The 22,865-nt window shown below is 40.6% G+C and overlaps 6 protein-coding genes across 8 annotated transcripts; 1 reads left to right on the top strand and 5 right to left on the bottom strand.

Annotated features, from left to right (window-relative positions):
• Nucleotides 1-758: 758 nt before the first annotated feature.
• LOC131104892 (gastrula zinc finger protein XlCGF57.1-like) lies at nt 759-3,851 on the bottom strand. Its single transcript, XM_058052549.1, has 2 exons — nt 3,060-3,851; nt 759-2,603 (listed from the first exon to the last, which is right to left on the bottom strand). Exon 2 carries the CDS (start codon nt 2,570-2,572, stop codon nt 1,061-1,063), a length of 1,512 nt encoding a protein of 503 aa, XP_057908532.1. The 5' UTR covers nt 2,573-2,603; nt 3,060-3,851; the 3' UTR covers nt 759-1,060.
• Nucleotides 3,852-4,120: 269 nt separating this feature from the next.
• On the bottom strand, nt 4,121-7,023 carry LOC131104903 (zinc finger protein with KRAB and SCAN domains 1-like). The gene is made up of 2 exons (XM_058052564.1): nt 6,818-7,023; nt 4,121-6,113 (listed from the first exon to the last, which is right to left on the bottom strand). Exons 1-2 carry the CDS (start codon nt 7,011-7,013, stop codon nt 5,212-5,214), a joined length of 1,098 nt encoding a protein of 365 aa, XP_057908547.1. The 5' UTR covers nt 7,014-7,023; the 3' UTR covers nt 4,121-5,211.
• An 819-nt stretch (nt 7,024-7,842) lies between these two features.
• LOC131104902 (gastrula zinc finger protein XlCGF52.1-like) lies at nt 7,843-10,887 on the top strand. The gene is made up of 2 exons (XM_058052563.1): nt 7,843-8,296; nt 9,485-10,887. Exons 1-2 carry the CDS (start codon nt 8,101-8,103, stop codon nt 10,468-10,470), a joined length of 1,182 nt encoding a protein of 393 aa, XP_057908546.1. The 5' UTR covers nt 7,843-8,100; the 3' UTR covers nt 10,471-10,887.
• A 1,976-nt stretch (nt 10,888-12,863) lies between these two features.
• LOC131104899 (zinc finger protein 664-like) lies at nt 12,864-16,883 on the bottom strand. The gene is made up of 2 exons (XM_058052558.1): nt 16,422-16,883; nt 12,864-14,977 (listed from the first exon to the last, which is right to left on the bottom strand). The coding sequence occupies exons 1-2, from the start codon at nt 16,615-16,617 to the stop codon at nt 13,953-13,955; spliced, it is 1,221 nt and encodes a 406-aa protein (XP_057908541.1). The 5' UTR covers nt 16,618-16,883; the 3' UTR covers nt 12,864-13,952.
• Nucleotides 16,884-17,117: 234 nt separating this feature from the next.
• Nucleotides 17,118-19,409, bottom strand: LOC131104911 (oocyte zinc finger protein XlCOF6.1-like). 2 transcript variants are annotated; one of them, XM_058052574.1, is made up of 2 exons: nt 18,963-19,409; nt 17,118-18,455 (listed from the first exon to the last, which is right to left on the bottom strand). In XM_058052574.1, the coding sequence occupies exon 2, from the start codon at nt 18,402-18,404 to the stop codon at nt 17,427-17,429; it is 978 nt and encodes a 325-aa protein (XP_057908557.1). In that variant the 5' UTR covers nt 18,405-18,455; nt 18,963-19,409; the 3' UTR covers nt 17,118-17,426. The 2 variants fall into 2 exon arrangements, with proteins under 2 accessions (XP_057908557.1, XP_057908559.1); XM_058052576.1 differs by having other exon boundaries at nt 19,145-19,409.
• A 176-nt stretch (nt 19,410-19,585) lies between these two features.
• Nucleotides 19,586-22,329, bottom strand: LOC131104909 (gastrula zinc finger protein XlCGF8.2DB-like). Of its 2 annotated transcripts, XM_058052571.1 has the most exons (3): nt 22,078-22,329; nt 21,899-21,975; nt 19,586-20,953 (listed from the first exon to the last, which is right to left on the bottom strand). In XM_058052571.1, the coding sequence occupies exon 3, from the start codon at nt 20,901-20,903 to the stop codon at nt 19,884-19,886; it is 1,020 nt and encodes a 339-aa protein (XP_057908554.1). In that variant the 5' UTR covers nt 20,904-20,953; nt 21,899-21,975; nt 22,078-22,329; the 3' UTR covers nt 19,586-19,883. The 2 variants fall into 2 exon arrangements, with proteins under 2 accessions (XP_057908554.1, XP_057908555.1); XM_058052572.1 differs by having other exon boundaries at nt 19,586-21,029; nt 21,899-22,329.
• Nucleotides 22,330-22,865: the final 536 nt, after the last annotated feature.

Genomic DNA, 22,865 nt, shown 5'->3' with positions numbered 1-22,865 from the left:
AGCAGCTGAATGGCGCTGCAGCAGAACCCCCAGCAAACCTTGACTGGTTTTCTCCAGTCTGACCAATCCAACCACATTTCGCCCGCCTCTGCTGGGCCCCTCCAGCTGCATCCGCTGCCTTCTGAGCCGCAGATGCAGGTGCCCCCCTCCCCGTGTTTTCTGCATCTCGGAGAATAGACGTCACTATCGGCTGGATGCTGCAATGGAGGAGGAGCTGATTGGCATTATAAAGCAAGTATCAGCCAATATCAGTGAAAAAGGACTGTGTCAATATTGACCGATACTGATCGATCGGAGCACCTCAATGCTAACATATAGTCATGCTAACCGATGGATCCTTGTGGCAGATTTTGAGTGTAATGACTTTGGTTATTTTGGTAATGGTTTTATTTCATTTGAACATGCATCAGATTACAATTGAATGCATCCCAAAATCAGTTCCCAGTTCCACATGTCCAAAAGGAGTAGGAAGAAGCAAAGCTTATTAAATCCTACCCCTCCATCTGGTACTTTTACAATCAGTAACTGTTACATTTGTTCACTTCCTGCTTTCCTAATATAGTTGTTTTTTTTTATTATTTTTATTTTTTAATTTATATTTTTATTTTTTGTCACATACTGAAGTAGGAGGTGATATGAGCATCCAATGACATAATGGGTACCATAGTAAGTGTCAATATAGTGATATATATAGCACATCATGACTGGTTCAAGACTCTTATGCTTACGTGATGGCAAACAGGGTGACATCACTCAAAATGAGCCAATGAAATTCTGTTTACTTCCCGAGATGTGAATGAGAGAACCATGGCTTGCTTGCAAAGTAAGAAGGGTTGATTTTAAAGTGAATGGATGGACCAATATTTGTTCATTCTTCCAAAATCCAGTGCCAAACCGCTGAGTCACAAAGTAGGACCGAAACACACCATTTATTTCAGACATGCATACAATGTTACATTCATGTCAGTTAGCAACGTTGGTTGTTTCTACACACAACTTTATTAAGTGTTACTTAAATAACTTTCATATTTCTCCCCAGAGTGGATTCTTATGTGTGCAGTCAAGTTTGTACTATTTGTGAATCACTGACCTCGCATTGAACATTGTTGTCACAAGTGTGTGTTCTTGTGTGTACATTCCAATGTGCCTTCTGAGTGAATCTTTTACCACAAACTGTGCAGGGAAAAGGTTTCTCTCCGGTGTGTATTCTCGTATGTTGTATCAAATGCGACCGCCGAGTGAATCTTTTAGCGCACACCGTGCATGGAAACGGTTTCTCTCTAGTGTGTATTCTTGTGTGTTCGACCAAATAGTCCTTCTGAGAGAAGCTTTTACCACACACAGTGCAAGGAAAGGGTTTCTCTCCAGTGTGTGTCCTGATGTGTTTTTTTAGAACACATTTTTCAGAGAATCTTTTATCACACAACGTGCAAGAAAATGGTTTCTCTCCAGTGTGTATTCTTGTGTGTTCTGTCAAATGTGTCCGCCGAGAGAATCTTTTACCACACACCGTGCAGAGAAAAGGTTTCTCTCTTGTGTGTGTTTTTGTGTGTTCTATCAAAGATATCTTCTGAGAGAAACTTTTACCGCAGACTATGCAAGAAAAAGGCTTCTCTCCGGTGTGTGTCCTTGTGTGTTGTTTTAAAACACTTTTTTGAGAGAATCTTCTACCGCACACCGTGCAAGGAAAAGGTTTATCACCAGTGTGCATTTTTGTGTGTTCTTTCAAATTAGACTCCCGAGAGAATCTTTTGCCACACGTCACACAAGGAAAAGCTTTCTCTCCAGTGTGAACTCTTGTGTGTTCTTTCAAATGTGACGGCTGAGAGAATCTTTTACAGCACACTGTGCATGCAAAGGGTTTCTCTCCAGTGTGTATTTTGCTGTGTTTTTTAAAGTAATCTTTTTGAGAGAATCTTTTATCACACACAGTGCAATGAAAAGGTTTCTCTCCAGTGTGTATCCTTGTGTGTTTCTTAAAATAACCTTTTTGAGAGAATCTTTTACCACACACTGTGCAAAGAAAAGGTTTCTCTCCAGTGTGTATTCTTGTGTGTAGTTTCATACTTCTCTTGTTACCAAAGGTTTTGTCACATTGAGAGCATTTCCAGCGTGTGCTGTCAGTGTGACATGTCATGTCATCTTCGGAGTCTTCATCATCAGTGTCAGGAGAGTGTGACGTTATGTCATCGCTATCTGATAGTGGAGCTAAGAGGTTGTCTTCTGTTGTCATGTGACGAGTGGAGCTGCTGCTTGGAGGCTCCACCTCTCTCTCCTCCTCACTTGGACCTTGGTCTTCATCATCTTCACTCTTCACAGGAACAACAATCACTGGGAACTCCTCCAGTCCTTCAAGATGCTCTCCCTCCTGACTGATGCGGTGATCCTCCTCTTCCTCTTTAATGTTAATGTGGGTGGGCTGTGGCTCTTCCTTTTCCTCTTTAATATGGATGGGCTGTGGTCCCATCTGTTCCTCTTTAAAGTCGGGGGTCTGTGGATCCCACTCTTCCTTTTTAATGCATGGAAGCCGTGGTTCCTCCTCTTCCTCTTTAATGTTGGAGGGCTGCGCCATCCTAGCGTTCAAGTCGTGCTGCTCCTGACGTCTGCAGGACACGAGACAGACAAAAAAATCCACGTTTGCTCTGCACCAATTATGATAACGTCTCTGATGATCTGACCAGTGTCCCTCACGTGGAGTGGAAAAGTATACAGACAAAAATTGGAACTGTGATCACAACATGTACAATAAACCCTCATGGGATGTGCTAATTATTTTACATGTTTGCCTCATAAACTATTCGTTATTATTTCTTTAATTATGTTGGAACCATAACTGTCGTGTTAATGTGAACCATAGAGTAAACAAGATGTTTTAAGAGTCCTTAATTGCATTTTACAAAACTCCATGACGCCATGTAGCGACTAATGGAACAGCCAATAGCTACTTTTCTTACTGAGAGGTTGGCAACCGTGGCCATAGCATGCGCAGTGGCGTTGCGCGGCCGTGTAGTGTCATACCATTATTTTGCAACAAATGTAAGAGTAAGAATGAAACTAACCTCCTCTGTTTAACCTAACTCGGGGCTTCTTGAAGAAAGCGTCCAGTAGTTGACGTTGTCACTCGTCCTCTTGTTCGACAAAGTTCCTTCTCGTACTCTGCTAGCGTTCTTTCATAATACACTGCATTTTTTCTTGAACAGCCGCAGTTAATGCCGATTAATCAACGCTGTCGGTATTTGTACTAAAACACACGTTCACACAATCACAACAATTTACACTCACGCTTGATTTTTGCTTCGTAATGGTTTGATAACTTCCGGGTCTCTTTGTTAGCAGCTAGCAAGCTAAGCTAGCTTTAGAAGCGTCGAAGTTCACTGAGTTTATCCTTTCTCTCTGTGTCACGTTCTCAATAACTGTTAGTTCTAACAATCATCAGCTGTCTTTATCCTCCGAAGACTAATGATGTTAAGGTCTCTGTCGAGTAGTCAGCAAAAATCCAGGCGACGTGTGGTTCGGAGCAAAGAGATACAAATGGAGCCCCGCTTCCGTGTTATGTCCTGGGCGGGTTTTGCTGCCATGATAGAGAGCAAAATCCAGAAAATGTGCAGCGAAACATGACATCGGTACACTTCTCAGCAATTAATTACTCAAATAGACGGTTTTCAGGTTCCCCCAAAACAGGTATATGTGATAAAAATGTTGTACATTGACAACAATGGTTGTATCCATAGGACTCCCACACAATATGTCTCTAAGATAATAGGTTTCTCTAGGTGATTAGTATATATTAGTCTATCAACTATATTAACAATGCCATTACTGAAATAAATACTTCTGGTTAAATATTCATATACTGTAAGTACATTTCAATCAAACGTCTGCTGTTAAAATATATATTTTGTGTTCCTAACGCTACAATCCTTGCTTTGGAGCGTGGTTCGATGACGTAAGCGGTGAGCACTCACTTTCCTGAAGCACCGTACCACGTGACTGATTCAGGAAGTGTTTTGCCGTGTGAAACACGCGTCGTTTGAAATATAAGGCACATCTTGAGTTTGGTTTGGTTGGTCTTTGGTTAGTTATTTGCGAGTGTTTAGGAGATGGAACCAACGACAAAATATTGGGGTTATAATTCTCTTTATTTACTTACAAGTAACAACAGGGATCAGTATTTCTAATCCTGTTTTATGTAGGTGGAAAATAGATCGTAGTACATGTCTTTGACATCTTGATGGCGCCATAGAGTCAATGATTCCTTATGAGGTGTCAACAATAGCTTACTGCAACTTATCCTTGTCCAATGACATTATATTTATAGTACAGCATATGTGTACAGTATTTCTTTTTAAAATCCGCCCTCTGTTGGTTATCATCATAGCGTTTACTCAGAAATCGTCAACACTATTGACCAGAACGTGTACACAATATCAACTGCCTGACTGTGTCTGCTGCATAAATTGCACTGCAGGGAAAAATCAATGATAGAAAACATTTGGTTAGGACAAATGTATTCACCCATTCTTAAAGAAAAGCAAACTCATCTTAAAAGGTCCAAGGTAAGCAACTGTTCCAGCTTAGGACCACTGACCAGATAAACATCACCACATAAGAACTGAATGACCAACCTGAGCTTCGGATACACATTATTCTCAAATGGTTAGTAATAATTATGAAACGTTATTTGTCAATAACAATTGACAAATGAGACATGAACACTGTGCGTTCTAAAGATATAAAAACAGCTAAAAAGAAACAGTTTAAAGACAGCTATAAGGCCTTCCTCAAAAAGACGTGAATGTGACATGCATATTACCCAGGCTACAGCTACACTGTTATTATTATCATTAACATTGTTATACCGATTAAACTACGTTACTGGCGCTTACCGGCTAGCCACTAGCCACTCACCCGCAGTGCGTTAGCCTCAGACCACTACAAAAAAGGTAAGGCTACATATTGGAGCTGCTGTTTTTACTTTTTGAGTTTGGAAAAGTTAATGCTAGGTGTAGGCGTCCGTTTTTATATGAAATTGTAACGCCAAAGAAGGAGGTTCCGGTAATCCTTAAAAGGACCAAATTACGGCTAAATACTTTAAATGTTGTTACTTGGTCGCAGCATGTATATAAAACCATGTTGGTTTTTGGAAGTGGTTTAATAGCCCATAGGCTTCATCTCAGACAATCTTTTACTACACACGGTGCAAGGAAAAGATTACTTTCCAGTGTGTACTCTGGTGTGTCTCTTTAAATCGCATTGTTTATGGAAACTTTTACCACACACCTTGCAAGGAAAAGGTTTCTCTCCAGTGTGTATTCTTGTGTGCACTTTCAAATGGGACTGGTCAGAAAATCTTTTGCTACACACCGTGCAAGGAAAAGGTTTCTCTCCAGTGTGTATTCTTGTGTGTTTTCTTAAATCACCTTTTTGATTGAATCTTTTACCGCAAAGCGTGCAAGAAAACGGTTTCTCTCCAGTGTGTATTCTTGTGTGTTTTCTTAAATCGCCATTTTGAGTGAATCTTTTACCACACAGCGTGCAAAGAAAAGATTTCTCTCCAGTGTGCACGATGATGTGTAATTTCAAATTTGACATAGCAAGGAATCCTTTACCACAAAACGAGCAGGTGAAAGGTTTCTCCCCTGTGTGCTGCTTCATGTGTCTGTTCAGATTGCCCTTGTTAACAAAAGTTTGGTCACATTGAGAGCATTTCCAGCGTGTGTTGTCAGTGTGACATGTCATATCAGCTTCAGAGTCTTCATCATCAGTGTCAGGAGAGTGTGACGTTATGTCGTCGCTATCTGATAGTGGAGCTAAGAGGTTGTCTGCTTGTGATCCTCCACAGTGGTCTCCATCAGCTTCTGTTGTCATGTGACGAGTGGAACTGCCGGTTGGAGGCTCCGCCTCTTTCTTCTCCTCACTTTCACTTTTGTCTTCATCATCTTCATTCTTCACAGGGACAACAATGACTGGGAACTCCTCCAGTCCTTCAAGATGCTCTCCCTCCTGACTGATGCGGTGATCCTCCTCTTCCTCTTTAATGTTCAGGGGCTGTGCCTCCTCCTCGTCCATTCTGGAGTTCCACTCCTGCTGCTCAAGATGTTCCTCACTCACATCTACAGGACACAAGAACACAAAGACATGCTTTACAAAAGTCCAGCTTGGCTCCGTCACCTGAATGAATGCACAAGTTAACACTATATGTTATTACAAAATCTATACTGCACTTGTCTTTTCATTTGTCAACACTCAACATTGCAAAACTTGGCATTTTTACCACTTATACATTGCAAAGCAATAAAACAAGTGTTTTATTGCAGTTGATTGAAGATTGTTTATTCCTCCAGCAAATATTGTAATATAAGACAAGTGAGTTGAATACTCACACAAGGACTCCTGTGACATTAATATTTCATATTGCATTTTAATCCCGAAGCTCGCCTCCAAAAGTGAGCATATCTAGCGCATCCCTCGGCTGGAAATCTATCTCATTAATTTATTATCTTTATGGCAAATTAATTGATCGTATTTTTGTTTAGTGGTGGGTAAATACTGAACATTTTCGTATCAATTTATTCATATTACTCAAGATCTGTGATGTAAATATATAAGAACAAAAACACACGCAATGAATATAGACAGAGAAAGGAATTGAAAAAAATGTCTATCTGGTCAAGCGAATATCGATCCGAAACTGACAAGATATCGATCAATGGCTACATGATGAAAATAGACCATCACAGAACAAAGGTTGTTCAAGAGCAGCGTCAATGAACAAATCGAAAGCTTATAAACATGCGAAAGTAAGAATGGAAGTAACCTGCTTTGTGTAACAAAACTTGGGGCTTCTTGAAAACAGCGTCCAGTCGTCGACGTTGTCTTTCGTTCTCCTCTTTTATTCGAGAAAGTTCCGCCTCGTACTCTGCTATCGTTCTTTCGAACACTACCAATATTTCTTCAACTGCCGCAGTTAGTCGCTGATTCACCAGCTCTCTAAGCATTTGTATTTTACACATTTTTACACAATCACAACACTTACAGTTGATCTCTGCTCACCGATGTGTTGATAACTTCCGGGTTTCTTTGTTAGCTGCTAGCAAGCTAAGCTCGCTGGAGAAGCTTCAAAGTTCGCCGAGACGACTTTATCCTGACATGCAAAAAAATGTCGTTCGCTGTCACCCGATCTCTTTGTCGCTCACATTAAATGTTAATTACAATTGTTAATTGTGTTTTTCTCCGAAGGTTATTGCCCATGTACGAGTGGAACTGGAAAAGACGGTCAGTGCGCATGCGCCACATATGTCATTTCATTTGCGAAGTGCCCCTGTGACGTCACTGCTGTGGTATTTATTTGTATATGATATGTGAAAACAATAAAGAAAATACTAGCAGGCCAGTTTTGGAAATAGTACAGTTGTTGCTACACAATCTGCACCGAAAAACCGATTGATTTTGCGCATGCGCGAAACCTAACACACCTGTATGCTTGAAGCCGAATCCTCTAGATTAATGCATCATTACATCCTGATTATTTATGTTTACATTCAAATATCCCAGCTTTTTATGTGTTGTTTTATTGTATTTATTCATCTACAGTACATGATACTTCACCGGATATGACGTTTCCATCCGAAGTGACTGAAGAAACATCCGATAGCTCAGTCTTTTAATATGAGTCACTAATAAAATATCCTTCCAATGTATTACACGTATGAAGTATGTTTATTGACCATTTATGTTCATATATTTAAAAAATAACTACCACAGCACGTGACGTCGCAGAAGGGCTGTCATTTTAAAAAAAATGCACGAGGGACGTGACGTCTAGATGCGCATGCGCAGAATCAATCTGTGAATGACTACGTAAACAGTAACTTAGACCTTTTCAGATAAACAATAGAAAAACAATTGAGGATTGTTACAAATCGATCATGTTCGATTTGAACGACTGCGGAAGGCAACATTATTAATGTTAAACTCGTCTCAGGAAACTTCGAAGCTTCTCAGGCGGGCTTAGCTTGCTAGCTGCTCAACAAAGAGACCCGGAACTAGCAACAAATTGCTAAGGAAGTGTTCGTCTAAAGTGTAGCGATTGTAGTGAAAATGTGTAAAATACAAATGCTGAGAGCGTTGGTCAATCAGCGGTTAACTGCGGCTGTTGAAGAAATATTTGGAGTGTTAGAAAGAACGATAGCAGAGTACGAGGAGGAACTTTGTCGAACAAAAGAGGAGAACCAGCGACAACGTCAACTACTGGACGCCGTTTTCATGAATCCTCAGCTTGTGTTTCACAGAGCAGGTTAGTTGTTAACATGTTAATACGATTTATGTTTGTTCATTAACACTACTCCTAAAAGCCTTTCTCCGTAATGGTTGCTTTTCTTCATGAACTCCACTTATATTTTTCAATTCTAGTAGTAGTAATGTGGTCATTACATATATTTTGCAGGACTACTCATGTTTAAAAAACCCGGGTAGACCACTGACCGTGGTGGAAAAAGGTATTAGCAACTCCAGACATCAGTGAGCTTGTGATTTGCACCCGGCTCCCTGTATGCACACTCTATAATGCTACACGGACAACCGCTTACTTGCACAAAATAAACAACCTCCAACCTCGCCTGCCTGTGGAGGAGCACTCATTGTCGCACACACTTTGTCAGAGGCACCGCTGGTGTTGTGGAGCTGAGAAGCCTACTACACGTTTTGCGGGACTACCATGTTCCAGACAGTGAGAATGGTGGTAAAATAACAGACGCATACAATAGAGCACCGATAGATAGCTCTAATACACCACAAGGACACAGAAGACAATGCATGTTTATACGCTGATAGACGCTTTAAAAGAGAACCACCTTCATTGTACCTGGCTTGGCTACACCCAACAGATCTCATTAGCCCACTAAACTCTCTTTGCTTTAAATGTTATGTATTTGTGTATTTAAGAAATTACTGACTTATAGGTGTTGCTTCATTTTACACTTGCATGGACCTCACAGCGCACACAGACAATTCATTCAGTTCTCTGCCCAGCATACGTTGTAAATAACATTTACGTTATGTTTGTTGTTGGTGCATAGTCATCGTTAGCCATTAAGAATGGTCGTTCCCTGTTAATTTACATTGTACACATTAATATTTTGGTTTGAATCGTAAGTGAGACTCTTGGTCTGTTTCATGTTTAATGATTATCTGTCCATTGGCAAGCTAGTAGTTGGCTATCGCTTACAAATTAGTAGTAGAGCGCCTTCCATGTGCAAGCTGAGTAGCCTCTGACCATGCTGAGTTACAATGCCACCTGCTGGATGAGTTGTAAAGACATCCCATGAGGTGTTTTTTTTCACGTTTGTATACTATATTACTCCATATAAGCTGGAGATACCCTGGTTGCAGTGAGGAACACCGATGAGATCCTCAGAGATGGAGTGATGCGGGATGGAGCAAAGCTAGACTTATCTAAAGCACGTCTTTGTCTTGTCTCCTGCAGACGCCTGTGAGGAACCTCTTCCCCTTGAGCAGCATGAGTGGAACTCCCAGCTGGAGCACGAGGAGCCACAGGCCCCCCACATTAAAGAGGAGGAGCCACAGCCCCCCAGCCCCATCTTGAAGGAGCATTACTGCATCAGTCAGGAAGGAGAGCATCTTGAAATACTGGAGGAGTTCCCAGTGATTGTTGTCCCTGTGAAGAGTGAAGATGATGAAGACAAAGGTCAAGAGGTGGAGCCTCCAAGCAGCAGCTCAGCTCATCACATGACTACAGAACATGTAGGAGACCACTGTGGAGGGTCACAAACACAAAACCTCTTTGCTGCACTAGCAGATAGGGACGGCACAACGGCTGATGAAGCCTCTGAAGCTTATGTGGGACGTCACACTGACAACACGCGCTGGAAATGCTCTCATTGTGACAAAACCTTTGTCAACGAGATACATTTCAAAATACACACGAGACAGCACACAGGAGAGAATATTTTTTCCTGCACAGTTTGTGGTGAAAGATTCACTCTGGAGTCACATTTGGCAGTACACACAAGAATACACACTGGAGGGAAACCTTTTCTTTGCACCGTGTGCGGCAATAGATTCAATCATAAAGGTGATTTAAAGAAACACATAAGAATGCATACCGGAGAGAGACCTTTTCCTTGCACGGTGTGCGGTAAAAGATTTTCTGATCAGTCGAATTTGAAAGTACATACAAGAATACACACCGGAGGGAAACCTTTTCCTTGCACGGTGTGCGGTAAAAGATTTTCCGATCAGTCGAATTTGAAAGTACACACAAGAACACACACCGGAGAGAAACCTTTTTCCTGCACCATCTGCGATAAAAGATTTGCTGTGAAGTCACATTTGAAAGTACACACAAGAACACACATTTCAGAAAGAAACTTTCCTTGTTCGGTGTGCGGTCAGCGATTCACAAATGGTACACACTTGATTGAACACGAAAGATTCCACACTGGGGAGTAACTTGAAAGTTTTTTCAAAGAACACAATCAGGGAAGTGCGGATAAGAAAGACTTATAGAAAGTATTATTGTTTCAAAAGCTAAAGTTGGGCATTTGACCCTCAATTAAAGAAACATACTGGCTAGCGTTACATCGGGAGAGGCAACTGCTGTAAATATCTTAAATGCCTCAGCTATAATGATATACAGTAATACAGTAGTAAGGAAAAGTAGTTTTTTCTGAATAAATGAGTCATGCAATGTGATATGCTGAGCATCTACTGAAGATCGAGAGTGTTTTGTGCTGGTCATGGTCTTATGTCAGTCAACTGGATGTTACCTTTTGGGTTTTTGTACATCAAAGTGGGGGGAAAGGTGTCTTTTTTTGTGCCCATTCCTGCTTGAAATATGACTACTGTTGTTTTGGCATGGTTGTTTCAATAAAGTGATTGTTGATGGACCATCTCTTCAACATTCTATATATGTATGAATCAACACAAAAACATCACAATCTGTGAGATGTGTCATCTGGAAGAGTTTGCAACAGTGGAACGGCTGCATGCTCTGGCGTTAAAATCATCACTTTTTGACTTTGGGTCTTTATACAAAGACAATGACAATGAAGCCAATGAAGTGCTGCCATTTTTATTCATTCATTCATTTTCTACCGCTTTTCCTCACAAGGGTCGCGGGGGTGCTGGAGCCTATCCCAGCTGTCTTCGGGCGAGAGGATACACCCTGGACTGACCAGCCAATCACAGGGCACATATAGACAAACAACCATTCACACTCACATTCATACCTATGGACAATTTGGAGTCGCTAATTAACCTAGCATGTTTTTGGAATGTGGGAGGAAACCGAAGTACCCGGTGAAAACCCACGCATGCACGGGGAGAACATGCAAACTCCACACAGAGATGGCCGAGGGTGGAATTGAACCCTGGTCTCCTCGCTGTGAGTTCTGTGCGCTAACCACTAGACAGCCGTGCCGCCTACTGCCGTTTTTAGTTACAGTTAAATTATTTTGACTTTTGGTCTGAATCTGGCACCCTTACTAAGAATGTTGTGATTTTCAAGTTCAAATATAACACGTGGAGTACCGCAGGGGTCAATACCGGGACCAACACTGTTCAGTGACAGTGAAAGAATTAAGGTTGGTATTATTTGTGGATGCTATTGCCTTTTGCTTTTTGGAAAGCAAACATCTGCTAATTTTAAAAAATCGCAGATGAAATGATGAAATTTTCAGCTTCCCAACTTCACCGCGTGAAGCTGCTGAACCACTGCCGCCGTCTCGGGAGAGGCGGTCCCTGTGTGAGATTGACCTATGACAGAGCTAAGTGTTCAAAATGTTTTAGCTTTGAACGCCTCAGCATCCCATAATCCCGGTCAGTTACCCGAGTGGAGTAGAATTTTGAGTTCCCTGTGTGCTGTAAAATAATTAGTTTGATACTTCATCCATCTGTTTCCTGGTGTATTTAGAGGTAATATTTCCATAGTATCAATAGATGTATTATGTTGAAAGTGTATTTCATATCAATTGGGTCTAATTCGGTCGTTTAAGTTTGCTGGTGATGCTTTTATTGACCTCCTGTCATCCAAAGTAACATTCATTTCCAACCACAGGTGCATTCAATGACAATTGCTTTTTTCAATGTTCGGCGTCAACTGACACAAATGACAGTGATTCTCTTCCTGGCGCTATTTGGGCCCCTTATTTCTATCCATTGATGTTAGAGAAGAGTGCATATTCTTTGCATTGTTATAGTTGATTAACATTGTATTTTATTTGTGTCTTATAGAAATCATAAACAAAACATTCATCAGACATATCTTCATAAGCATCATTAATAAAGAGTGAAATATGGGATTGGTGCAATGGGATATAACTTTCCCACTTTTGGGCAGATTTAGTTGAGATACTCAATTGTTTTAGGCCACCATTAAATGTATACAAGTACACACAATCTACACTGCAAAACCGCTGCTCAAGCTTTGCAACCATTCTGTCCAGTGGTCAGTCATTAATGATATCATAATCATTATTATATTATTCATTAGCCTATTATTATTACTATCATCATTATTATTCTTCTGATTATTACTGATTAGTATTAGCCTGCTTTTGCCCTATTATATGACATTTGGCAGAGATTTTTTTTGTAAAAAAAAAAAACAAAACAAGGTGACAAATTGAAGCCACAGAAGCTGAAACAAGTCACATTTTTGAGTATATGGATAAAATTAAACAAAAAAAGTAAACTCTTGAACACCAAAATCGTATTTTTTTTATATTCACAAACAACTGCAAACCATATGTATCATTCTAGTATCATCAACAATAACATATTTGTAGATTGGATAGAAAATATGTAAGAAAGAACATTCACAAGCATCTTTATACTTTATTTAGTAATACCTTCTTTAGTAGTAAGACTGGACTGTCCAAATACAACATAGACGTAATCGACATGTAATCCAGTACTTGAAAAGTTTGTATTGTAGTATAGTACAGTCTACAATGTACAATGGAGATGATTTGATTGTATGCATCTGATGAGCAGATTTAAATACACATTAAAACATAAGCAACAACACAAAAGAGCCGTAGGAACTTATATTATTCATAGGGGTGATGGCTTTAGCTTGGACGGCTTCACAGCCAATCACATGTGGCTTCATCTTCTTCTACACATGAGAATATGCAAATTCCACACAGAGATGTCCAAGCGGAGAATCGAACCCAGGTCTTCCCTGACTGTGTGGCCTACAAGCTAACCACTCGTCCACAGTGCGGTGCTAAATATCTTAATCAGGAAGATTTTTTTTATTTATTGCCACATAAACACATACAAATGTACAGCAGGAAATGGTTTCTCTCTTGCATGTCTTTTGAAGTGAGCTTTTTGAATGAATGTTTGACCAAATTCAGAGCAAATAAATATATATATTTAAATATTTTAGTGTCTCTTTTAAAATCAGCGTTTTTGAGAATGAAAATACTGTTTTACCACAAACTGAGCAGGTGAAAGGTTTCTCTGCCTTATGAAGTCTCACGTGTCTTTTTGGATTTCCAAGGGCCCCTGTTAAAAAATTGGTAAAAATGTATCAAAAACAGTCTATTTGCTGTTCACACGCTACATTTGACAGCCATAGTCCAGACACAGTCTACAATGTACAATGGAGATGATTTGTGTAACTTTGTATAAACAGTATGTATTTTAACGTATCTTTTACTCTGTTTACTTACTTTTATTCAATTCCATTTTCCTGCAAAGTGTCTTTGAGTATATTGAAAAGTGCTATATAAATAAAATTTATTATTATTATAATACCTGTGAGAGATGCAACAAACATGTCATCATAATGTCCTTTAGCAATGTTAAAAGTTGATCTTTTGCACTTTATTTTTAAGAGTCAAACTCTCCTGGTCATTTTTACATCCTTAAGATAAATTTTTCAAGTTCCTGCCCACCCTGGGACTTTTACCACAAACTGTTTGTTAAAAAGGTTTCTCCCCAGTGTGTAGTCTTGTGTGTCTCTTTAACTCGCCTTTAAGGTAGAACGTTTTATCACATATTGAGCAAGGGAACGGTTTTTCCCCAGTGTGTATTCTCGTGTGTTTATTTAAATCCGTTTTTTGTGAGAATCTTTTACCACACACCAAGCAAGGAAACGGTTTCTCTCCGGTGTGTATTCTCATGTGTACTTTCAAATGCGACTGCCAGAAGAATCTTTTACCACAAACTGAGCAGGTGAAAGGTTTCTCTCCTGTGTGTATTCTCATGTGTGCTTTCAAATTTGATTGCTGAGAGAATTTTTTACCGCACACTGAGCAGACGAAAGGTTTCTCGCCTGTGTGTATTCTTGTGTGTACGTTCAAGTGTGACCGCCGAGATAATCGTTTGCCGCAAACCGAGCAGGTGAAGGTTTTCTTTCTTGTGTGTACTCTTGTGTGTTCTTTCAAATTTGACCACTCTGAGAATATTTTACCACAAACTGAGCAGGTGAAAGGTTTCTCTCCTGTGTGGTATCTCATGTGTCTGGTCAGATTTCCCTTGTGAACAAAGGTTTTGTCACATTGAGAGCATTTCCAGGGTGTGTTGTCAGTGTGACATGTCATATCAGTTTCAGAGTCTTCATCATCAGTGTCAGGAGAGTGTGACGTTATGTCGTCGCTATCTGATAGTGGAGCTAAGAGGTTCTCCGCTTGTCCTCCACAGTGGTCTCCATCAGCTTCTGTTGTTATGTGTTGAGCCGAGCTGCAGCTCGGAGGCTCCACCTCTCTCTCCTCTTCATCATCTTCACTCTTCAAAGGGACACCAATCACTGGGAAGTCCTCCAGTCCTTCAAGATGCTGTCCCTCCCGCTTTTCCTCTTTAATATGAGGGGGGCGTGGCTCCTTCCCTTCCTCTTTAATTTGAGAGCGCCATTGCTCCTCTTCTTCCTCTTTAATGTGGGGAAGCTGTGGCTCTTCCTGTTCCATTCTGGAGTTCCACTGCTGCTGCTCACTGGGGAGATGTTCTCCTGCAGGACACAAGAACACAAAGACATGCTAGGATAACACAGAGTGGGGTTGAACAATTTTAGGAAAAAAATATGATTTTTCTGGCATTTACATTTAACACCTACAGAGAACATACTAACTCCTTATTTCTAAAATCACAAATACTTCAACTTGCTGATATAGTTCATCTTCAAACAGCTAAAATAATGCATAAGGCTAAAAATAACCAATTAGCTAAAAATGTCATCCAATACTTCTCTACAAGAGAGGAGAAATATGATCTCAGGGAAGAACTACATTTGAAACACTTATATGCTAAGACTACGTTAGCGTTAGCATAGCATTTCAGTATGTGGAATCAAACTATGGAATGGATTGAGTAAGGAAGTCAAACAATGCACAACGATGAGCCAATTCAAGAAACAATACAAGCAGTTGATGTTTGCTAAATACAAGGATGAAGAGTCTTGAACCAGTCATGATGTGCTATATATATCACTATATTGACACTTACTATGGTACCCATTATGTCATTGGATGCTAATATCACCTCCTACTTCGGTACGGGACAAAAAAACAACAACAAAAAACTTAAACTATATTAGGAAAGCAGGAAGTGAACAAATGTAACAGTTACTGATTGTAAAAGTACCAGATGGAGGGGTAGGATTTAATAAGCTTTGCTTCTTCCTACTCCTTTTGGACATGTGGAACTGGGAACTGATTATGGGATGCATTCAATTGTAATCTGATGCATGTTCAAATGAAATAAAACCATTACCATTACTGGGGTGCAACCATGTCACCATGTTCTTATCCCAATGCCAGTGTGCATAAATACAATCTCTTCTTCATCGTTCCTCTGTGTTGTTTTTCCATTAGGGGGGGTCACGTATGAGCAGTAATAATAAATCATAAATCATAACCCTGTTATGTTGCTCCATGCCCATGTTCGGCCATTCCTGCTTGAATTCCCGATAGCCTGCAGAGAACAGGGTTTCCCCGAGGAAACGTACCATGTATTACATGGTAGAGTCTAGACAAAAACCAGCACCTGGTCCTCCAGATTCAGGGTTGGGCATGGGGCCAATGACTCCACACCCTAAAAACTTGAGGAACAGAAAACAAAGATGTAGGGATGCTCATGGGTGACATGAACGAAAGGGCAGAGGTATGTGAACTGGTGATGGGAAAGCAAGGATTAGACACAGTTAATGAAATTTATGAGGATTACAACCTGGATTACAACCCCCATAATCATCTCCACAAAGACACCTGGATGCCATCACCTACTGGTTAACCAATAGAGCACAGTTCATCCCACAGCTCCTATAAAATATCGATTTCATCACTCTCGTATCGATCCAACACTGACAAGAAGCCCCTGGTATCGATCCACAGCCCTTCATGACCAGTGTTAATGAGCAAATATAAAACTTCTCCACATGTGAGTATGAAACTAACCTGCTCTGCGTAACGCAACCTGAGGCTTCACGATAACAGAATCCAGTTGTTGACGTTGTCGCTCGTTCTCCTCTTTTGTTCGACAAAGTTCCTCCTCGTACTCTGCTATCGTTCTTTCGAACACTACAAATATTTCTTCAACAGCAGCAGCTAGTCGCTGGTTCACCAACGCCCTCAGCTTTTGTATTTTACACATTTTCACACAATCGCTTTCAACACTTGACAGTCACACCAGACCTCCGCTTAGCGACGTGTTCATAACTTCCGGGTATCTTTGTTAGCAGCTAGCAAGCTAAGCTAGCTTGCCGAGCGTCGCACACTGTGACGAGTTTATCCTGCCATTCATAAAACTGTCTCCCTCTTTCATACAATATCTGCGTCAAATTAAATATATGTAACAATTATCTATTGTGTTTTTCTCCGAATGCTACCCGAAATACAGTACTGTGGACTGATGCCAAAGTTGACCGCCGTGTGCGCATGCGCTATGGAACGTCGTCAGTGGCATCACTTTGAAGAACGACTTGACTCATACTCTAAGATTAGATCAAAATGTTTTAATCTCACGATCATTAGTTTTGTAAATTTAAGTGAGAATAACATCTCACTTTATTACAGTCACGCAATACACATTTTTAGCGTAAGAAAGAATTATGGCAAAGTAATATAAAAAAACTTTATTGACAAAAGCCAACCAATCACAGGACACGAGGGGAGCCACGGACGTCATTAGGTGTATTTTGGGCAGGCATGAACCTCCCTATCATTACCATCTATCAAAGGGCTGTCAAATAATTACAATTTTTAACCAGATTAATCAGTTAATCTGAAACTAATCCAATTAACAAGAGTATCTTAAACATTTGAATCACACGTTAAGCATGTTATCATCATCAATAAGAGTAATTAATAAGTCAAAGATGGTTGCCATGTTTTTACTGTGTGTACTGTGTGTAAAATTGTGTGTACTTTCAAATGTATCTTCCGAGAGAAACTTTGACCTGCTCAAGAATAAGGGTTCTCTCTAGTGTGTACGATTGCGTGTCTTTTTAACAGACTTGGTTGAAAGAATTTTTTACCACAAACAATACAAGGAAAAGGTTTCTCTCCAGTGTGTATTGACGTGTGTCTTTTTAAATTACCCTTTAAGCAGAATGTTTTACCACAAACTGAGCAAGAAAAGGGTTTCTCCCCAGTGTGTATTCTTGTGTGATCATCCAAATTTGACTTCTTAATGAATCTCTTACCACAAACTGAGCAGGAAAGAGGTTTCTCTCCAGTGTGGATTTTCATGTGTTTTTTCAATTGATATTTTTGATAGAATCTTTTCCCGCACGCCGAGCAAGGATAAGGTTTCACTCCGGTGTGTATTCTTGTGTGATCTTTCAAATACGGCTTCGCAATGAACCTTTTATTGCAAACTGAGCAAGCAAAAGGTTTCTCTCCAGTGTGATGTCTCATGTGTATTTTCAGATATCCCTTTTTAACAAAGGTTTTGTCGCATTGAGAGCATTTCCAGCGTGTGTTGTCAGTGTGACATGTCATGTCAGCTTCAGAGTCTTCATCATCAGTGTCAGGAGAGTGTGACGTTATGTCGTCGCTATCTGATAGTGGAGCTAAGAGGTTGTCTTCTTGTGATCCTCCACAGTGGTCTCCATCAGCTTCTGTTGCCATGTGACGAGTGGAGCTGCTGCTTGGAGACTCCATCTCTCTCTCTTCCTCACTTTGACCTTGGTCTTCATCATCTTCACTCTTCACAGGGACAACAATCACTGGGAACTCCTCCAGTCCTTCAAGATGCTCTCCCTCCTGACTGATGCAGTAATCCTCCTCTTCCTCTTTAATGTAAGGGGGCAGTGACTCCGCCTCTTCCTTTTTAATGTAAGGGGGCTGTGACTCCGCCTCTTCCGCTTTAACATTGTGGTACTGTGGCTCTTCCTCCTCTTCTTTGAAGTGAGGATGTTGTGGCTCTCCCTGCTCCATCCAGGAGTTCAACTCCTGTTGCTCAGGGGGGAGATGTTTTGTCACTGATGTCTGCAAGACGAAATAAGACAAACACAAGCTTTAGAAAAGTCCAACTTTGCTCGGTAAAGTGAGGCATATTCCTGCACCAGCATACAGTACATTCTGGCAACCACAAAGTCAATAATCCAACTGCAGTCCTTATTCTTGAACTGTTATGTTTCTAATGGCCGATCTGTGATGAGCACACAAGCTCAATAACATTTTAAAGCATCTCACTGTAAGTCATCTCACTATGAAACACCTGTGATCACAGCTGGTTGGCAGTATTGATGAATGTTTTGTGACATGTTTTGGGGTTCAATACCAGATCAGACCAACGGGCTGAGTACTAACACACTTAATGTTTACATGGGAGCTCGGACGCCATGTAACTGTATTTTCTTAAATGGCAATGGTTCTTCCCATATGGTGTAGATGCCAAAATTATGTTAATATAAAAGCCTTATATGTTAGGACATATATGATAAAGGATAAACAGAAAGCTTAAACACATGAGAGAATATGAACGAAACCAACCTTGTCTGTGTAACACAACACAACTCGAGGCGTCTTCAAAACGTCGTCCTGTCTCGTACTCTTTTATCGTTCTTTCTCACTCTAAAATATTCTTCAGCAGCCACGATTAGTCGCTGATTCACCGACGCTCTCATCATTTGTATTTTACACACTTTCACACAATCACAACACTTAACACTCACGATTGAGCTCTGCTTGGCGATGAGTCGACAACTTCCGGGTCTCTTTGCTAGCAGCTAGCAAGCTAAGCTAGCTTGATATGATTCGAAGTTTACTGAAAAAAGTTTATGCTGTCATGAATAAAATGATCTCTTTGTGTCACTTAATATCCGTTCCGTTCACACAACATATATATATATTTTTTTAACATTAATCCATTGTGTTTTACTCCGAAGGCTACCGAAACATCTGTCCTAGGGTGAACGCCTGTGTACGCATGCGTGTTGTCACGTGATCAATGACGGAACTTGGATGACCCCTTCCAAAACGTCAGAATAGTAGTGTACGTCCTTTAAGAATCTTTTTATTTCACGTTTTGTTCGGTGAATTCAAAAGAGACAAAACATCAGACTTTATTAAAGTCATTCAAGAAATATAGTAGAAAGAACAATCACAAAGTCAGATCATTAAAAACTTTATTGACAAAAAGGGTGTTCATACACGTGATATATGAACCAGACTTTTCATCATAACACCAGTTAGGAATGTCAGAAGTCCTTATTTTATACAACATTTTTTTTTGTTTTATAGAGTAATACTGTTTTGTTTATTCGTACTACCGTAACATTTAAATGACTCCCCATTGTGGATTATTTGGTGTTCAGTCAATTTCATGCTGTTAGCGAATTGCTGACCTCACAGTGAAGAAACATTTCTCTTCCAAGAGAAGCTTGTGTCCCAAACTGTGCAAAAAAGTTCATCTCAGGTGTGTATTATTGTGTGTCTTTTTAAATTGCCTTTAAGATCAAATCTTTTGCCACACACCAAGCAAGGAAATGGTTTCTCTCCAGTGTGTGTTCTTGTGTGTCTTTTTAAACCACTCATTATTGAGAATCTTTTACCGCACACCAAGCAAGGAAAGGGTTTCTCTCCAGTGTGTATTCTTGTGTGTTCTTTCAAGTGGGACTTCTGAATGAAATCTTTACCACAAACTGAGCAGGAAAATGGTTTCTCTCCGACGTGTATTTTTGTGTGTCTATTAAAAACAGCTTTCTGCGAAAATCTTTTACCACACACAGAGCAGAGAAATGGTTTCTCTCCAGTGTGTATTCTTGTGTGTCTATTTAAGTCAACTTTCTGAGTGAATCGTTTACCGCACACTGAGCAAGAAAAAGGTTTCTCTCCAACGTGCGTTCTGGTATGTCTTCTTAAACCATTTTTTTGATTGAATCTTTTACCGCACACCAAGCATAGAAAAGGTTTCTCCCCAGTGTGCATTCTTATGTGTTCCTTCAAATATGACTCAGCAATGAACCTTTTACCGCAAAATGAGCAAGCGAAAGGTTTCTTTCCTGTGTGATGTCTCATGTGGATTTTCAGACGTCCTTTGTTAACAAATGTTTTGTCACATTGAGAGCATTTCCAGCGTGTGTTGTCAGTGTGACATGTCATATCAGCTTCAGAGTCTTCATCATCAGTGTCAGGAGAGTGTGACGTTATGTCGTCGCTATCTGATAGTGGAGCTAAGAGGTTGTCTGCTTGTGATCCTCCACTGTGGTCTCCATCAGCTTCTGTTGTCGTGTGACGAGTGGAGCTGCTGCTTGGAGGCTCCACCTCTCTCTCCTCCTCACTTTGACCTTGGTCTTCATCATCTTCACTCTTCACGGTTACACGAATCACTGGGAACTCCTCCTGTCCTTCAAGATGCTCTCGCTCCTGACTGATGCTGCGATCCTCCTCTTCCTCTTTAATGTGAGGGTGCTGTGGCTCCTCCCGCTCCATCCGGGAGGTTCACTACTGCTGCTCAGTGGGAAGATGTTCTTCACGGACGTCTGCAGGACACAAGAAGACAAAGACATGCTTTGTCCACAAAAAGTGCCTTCATTGAAGATTTGATTCTTGGTGTGGCTGAAAAAAGCAAGATGGTGGTGGTTGATCTTGTTACCCCAAGCGTCTTTGAGAACAGTCACATATTCAATGAAAGTAAACGTAACCTAAAGGGGACCTATTATATTCATTTTTCAGCCCTTTGTATTGAGTTGTGGACTCCTATAGAGCAGCTACACACGATGCTAAAGCTACTTACTATTGAGATATGCCTTGAAGTTTCCTTGAGAAGATTCAGCCCATCCAGTCTCTACTTCGCGATCGGATTTGTGATCCAACACACATGGCTGGATGTTAAAAGCGGACATTTTAAAAAGATAAATTGCCGTTCATTATGAACTCCTACACAGTTTTTCAACTTCAATAAAGTTGGGTTCGGCAGCTATCCGGAAGTCCTCCTGAACCCTTGGGAGTGTGACCAGCAACAGCGGAGTGGGTGTGGGTCAACAGACCGTTTTCACAGGAAGTACAGAATATAATATGGACGGATTCTGGAAGAATTATAAAGCTAAATTATGTGCTGAAGCATCGGTGATGTGTAACTTGGTCATTAACCATTTTTAGCGAGGCTACCGGTGTTTAAAACAACTCAACTGTTAGCAACCCCAATAATAACCCCAAGTAACGTTGGAAAGGCGTCTGGCTTTAGCAACAGTTGCATAGTGGCCAACGTTCACAAAACAGTCCACTGTGAAATACCCCCCCCCCCCTCCGCACAGACGTAAACTGAAACACAGTATCGAGTTCGTATCGATCACGAACCCTTGATATCGATACAATAGCTATGTGGAGTACATGTGCAAAACGGTCCTTACCGGATAACAGTTTTTATGGGTAGTGTTAAAAACAAATAAAACATATACAAATGTGTCAGTAAGAGTGAAACTAACCTGCTCTGCTTCTTGAAAACAGCGTCCAGTTATTGACGTCGTCGCTGGTTCTCCTTGTACTCTGCTATCGTTCTCCGCTAACAGTCGCAGTTAGTCGCCGATTCACAAATGCACTCAGCATTTGTGTGTGTGTTTTTTTTTTTACAAATGCTCACACAATCACAACACTTTGCACTCACACTTGATTTCTGTCGTAGTGATGTGTTGATAACTTCCGGCTCTTTGTTAGCAGCTAGCAAGCTAAGCTAGCTTGAGAAGGTGCAAAGTTCACTGAGACGAGTTTATCCTTCCTGACACGAATAATATTGTCCCGCATTGTGTCGTTCATATTTAATATTTCAGAATAATTATCCATTGTGTTTTTCCCCGAAATCTACCCGGCATACATTTCCATAACTGGCGGCAGCCAGTCTGCAGTGCGCGTGCACTCGGTCACTGTTGCCAACTCCTCAGTAAGAAAAGTATCTATTGGTTGTCCTACAATTCACTAGTTGACGTCATTGGCTAATTTGCATACAAGTCGCTGTAATCATCATCAACTTTATTTCATACACATACAGTGCATGGTCCATAGAACCTTAAAAAAAACACAGAGAAAAACCGGACTGAATTTTGTACAGGGTTGGTCAAACTATGTATCGTGCTGTTAACATGTTAGCATTTTAGCCTACACATTCATCTGTACGTCACATTCCGTAGCACAGCAGCAATCAAATGAATGTCCTCTTTACTTCTGACAATCGTATCATAACAAAGTCCAAACCATACTGCGAGCAAACCCTTAATGTTGGGTTATATGCTCTCATTTACAATATTGTTTATAAAGTGGTTCTAACGTGCAGTATGTTCCTGTCAGTGCACTGTGCTTTTGTTTTGAAGAGACCTCCTGACTTCCTGTTTAACTGTCGTAAAATGCGTTGCGACGGACATTTTACTTTACTTCCCATAAATAGCATGTGCGCGTGCT

The sequence above is a fragment of the Doryrhamphus excisus genome, chromosome 16 (assembly GCF_030265055.1).
Source record: "Doryrhamphus excisus isolate RoL2022-K1 chromosome 16, RoL_Dexc_1.0, whole genome shotgun sequence".
NCBI lineage: Eukaryota > Metazoa > Chordata > Actinopteri > Syngnathiformes > Syngnathidae > Doryrhamphus > Doryrhamphus excisus.
This window is presented reverse-complemented; position numbering and strand designations above follow the sequence as displayed.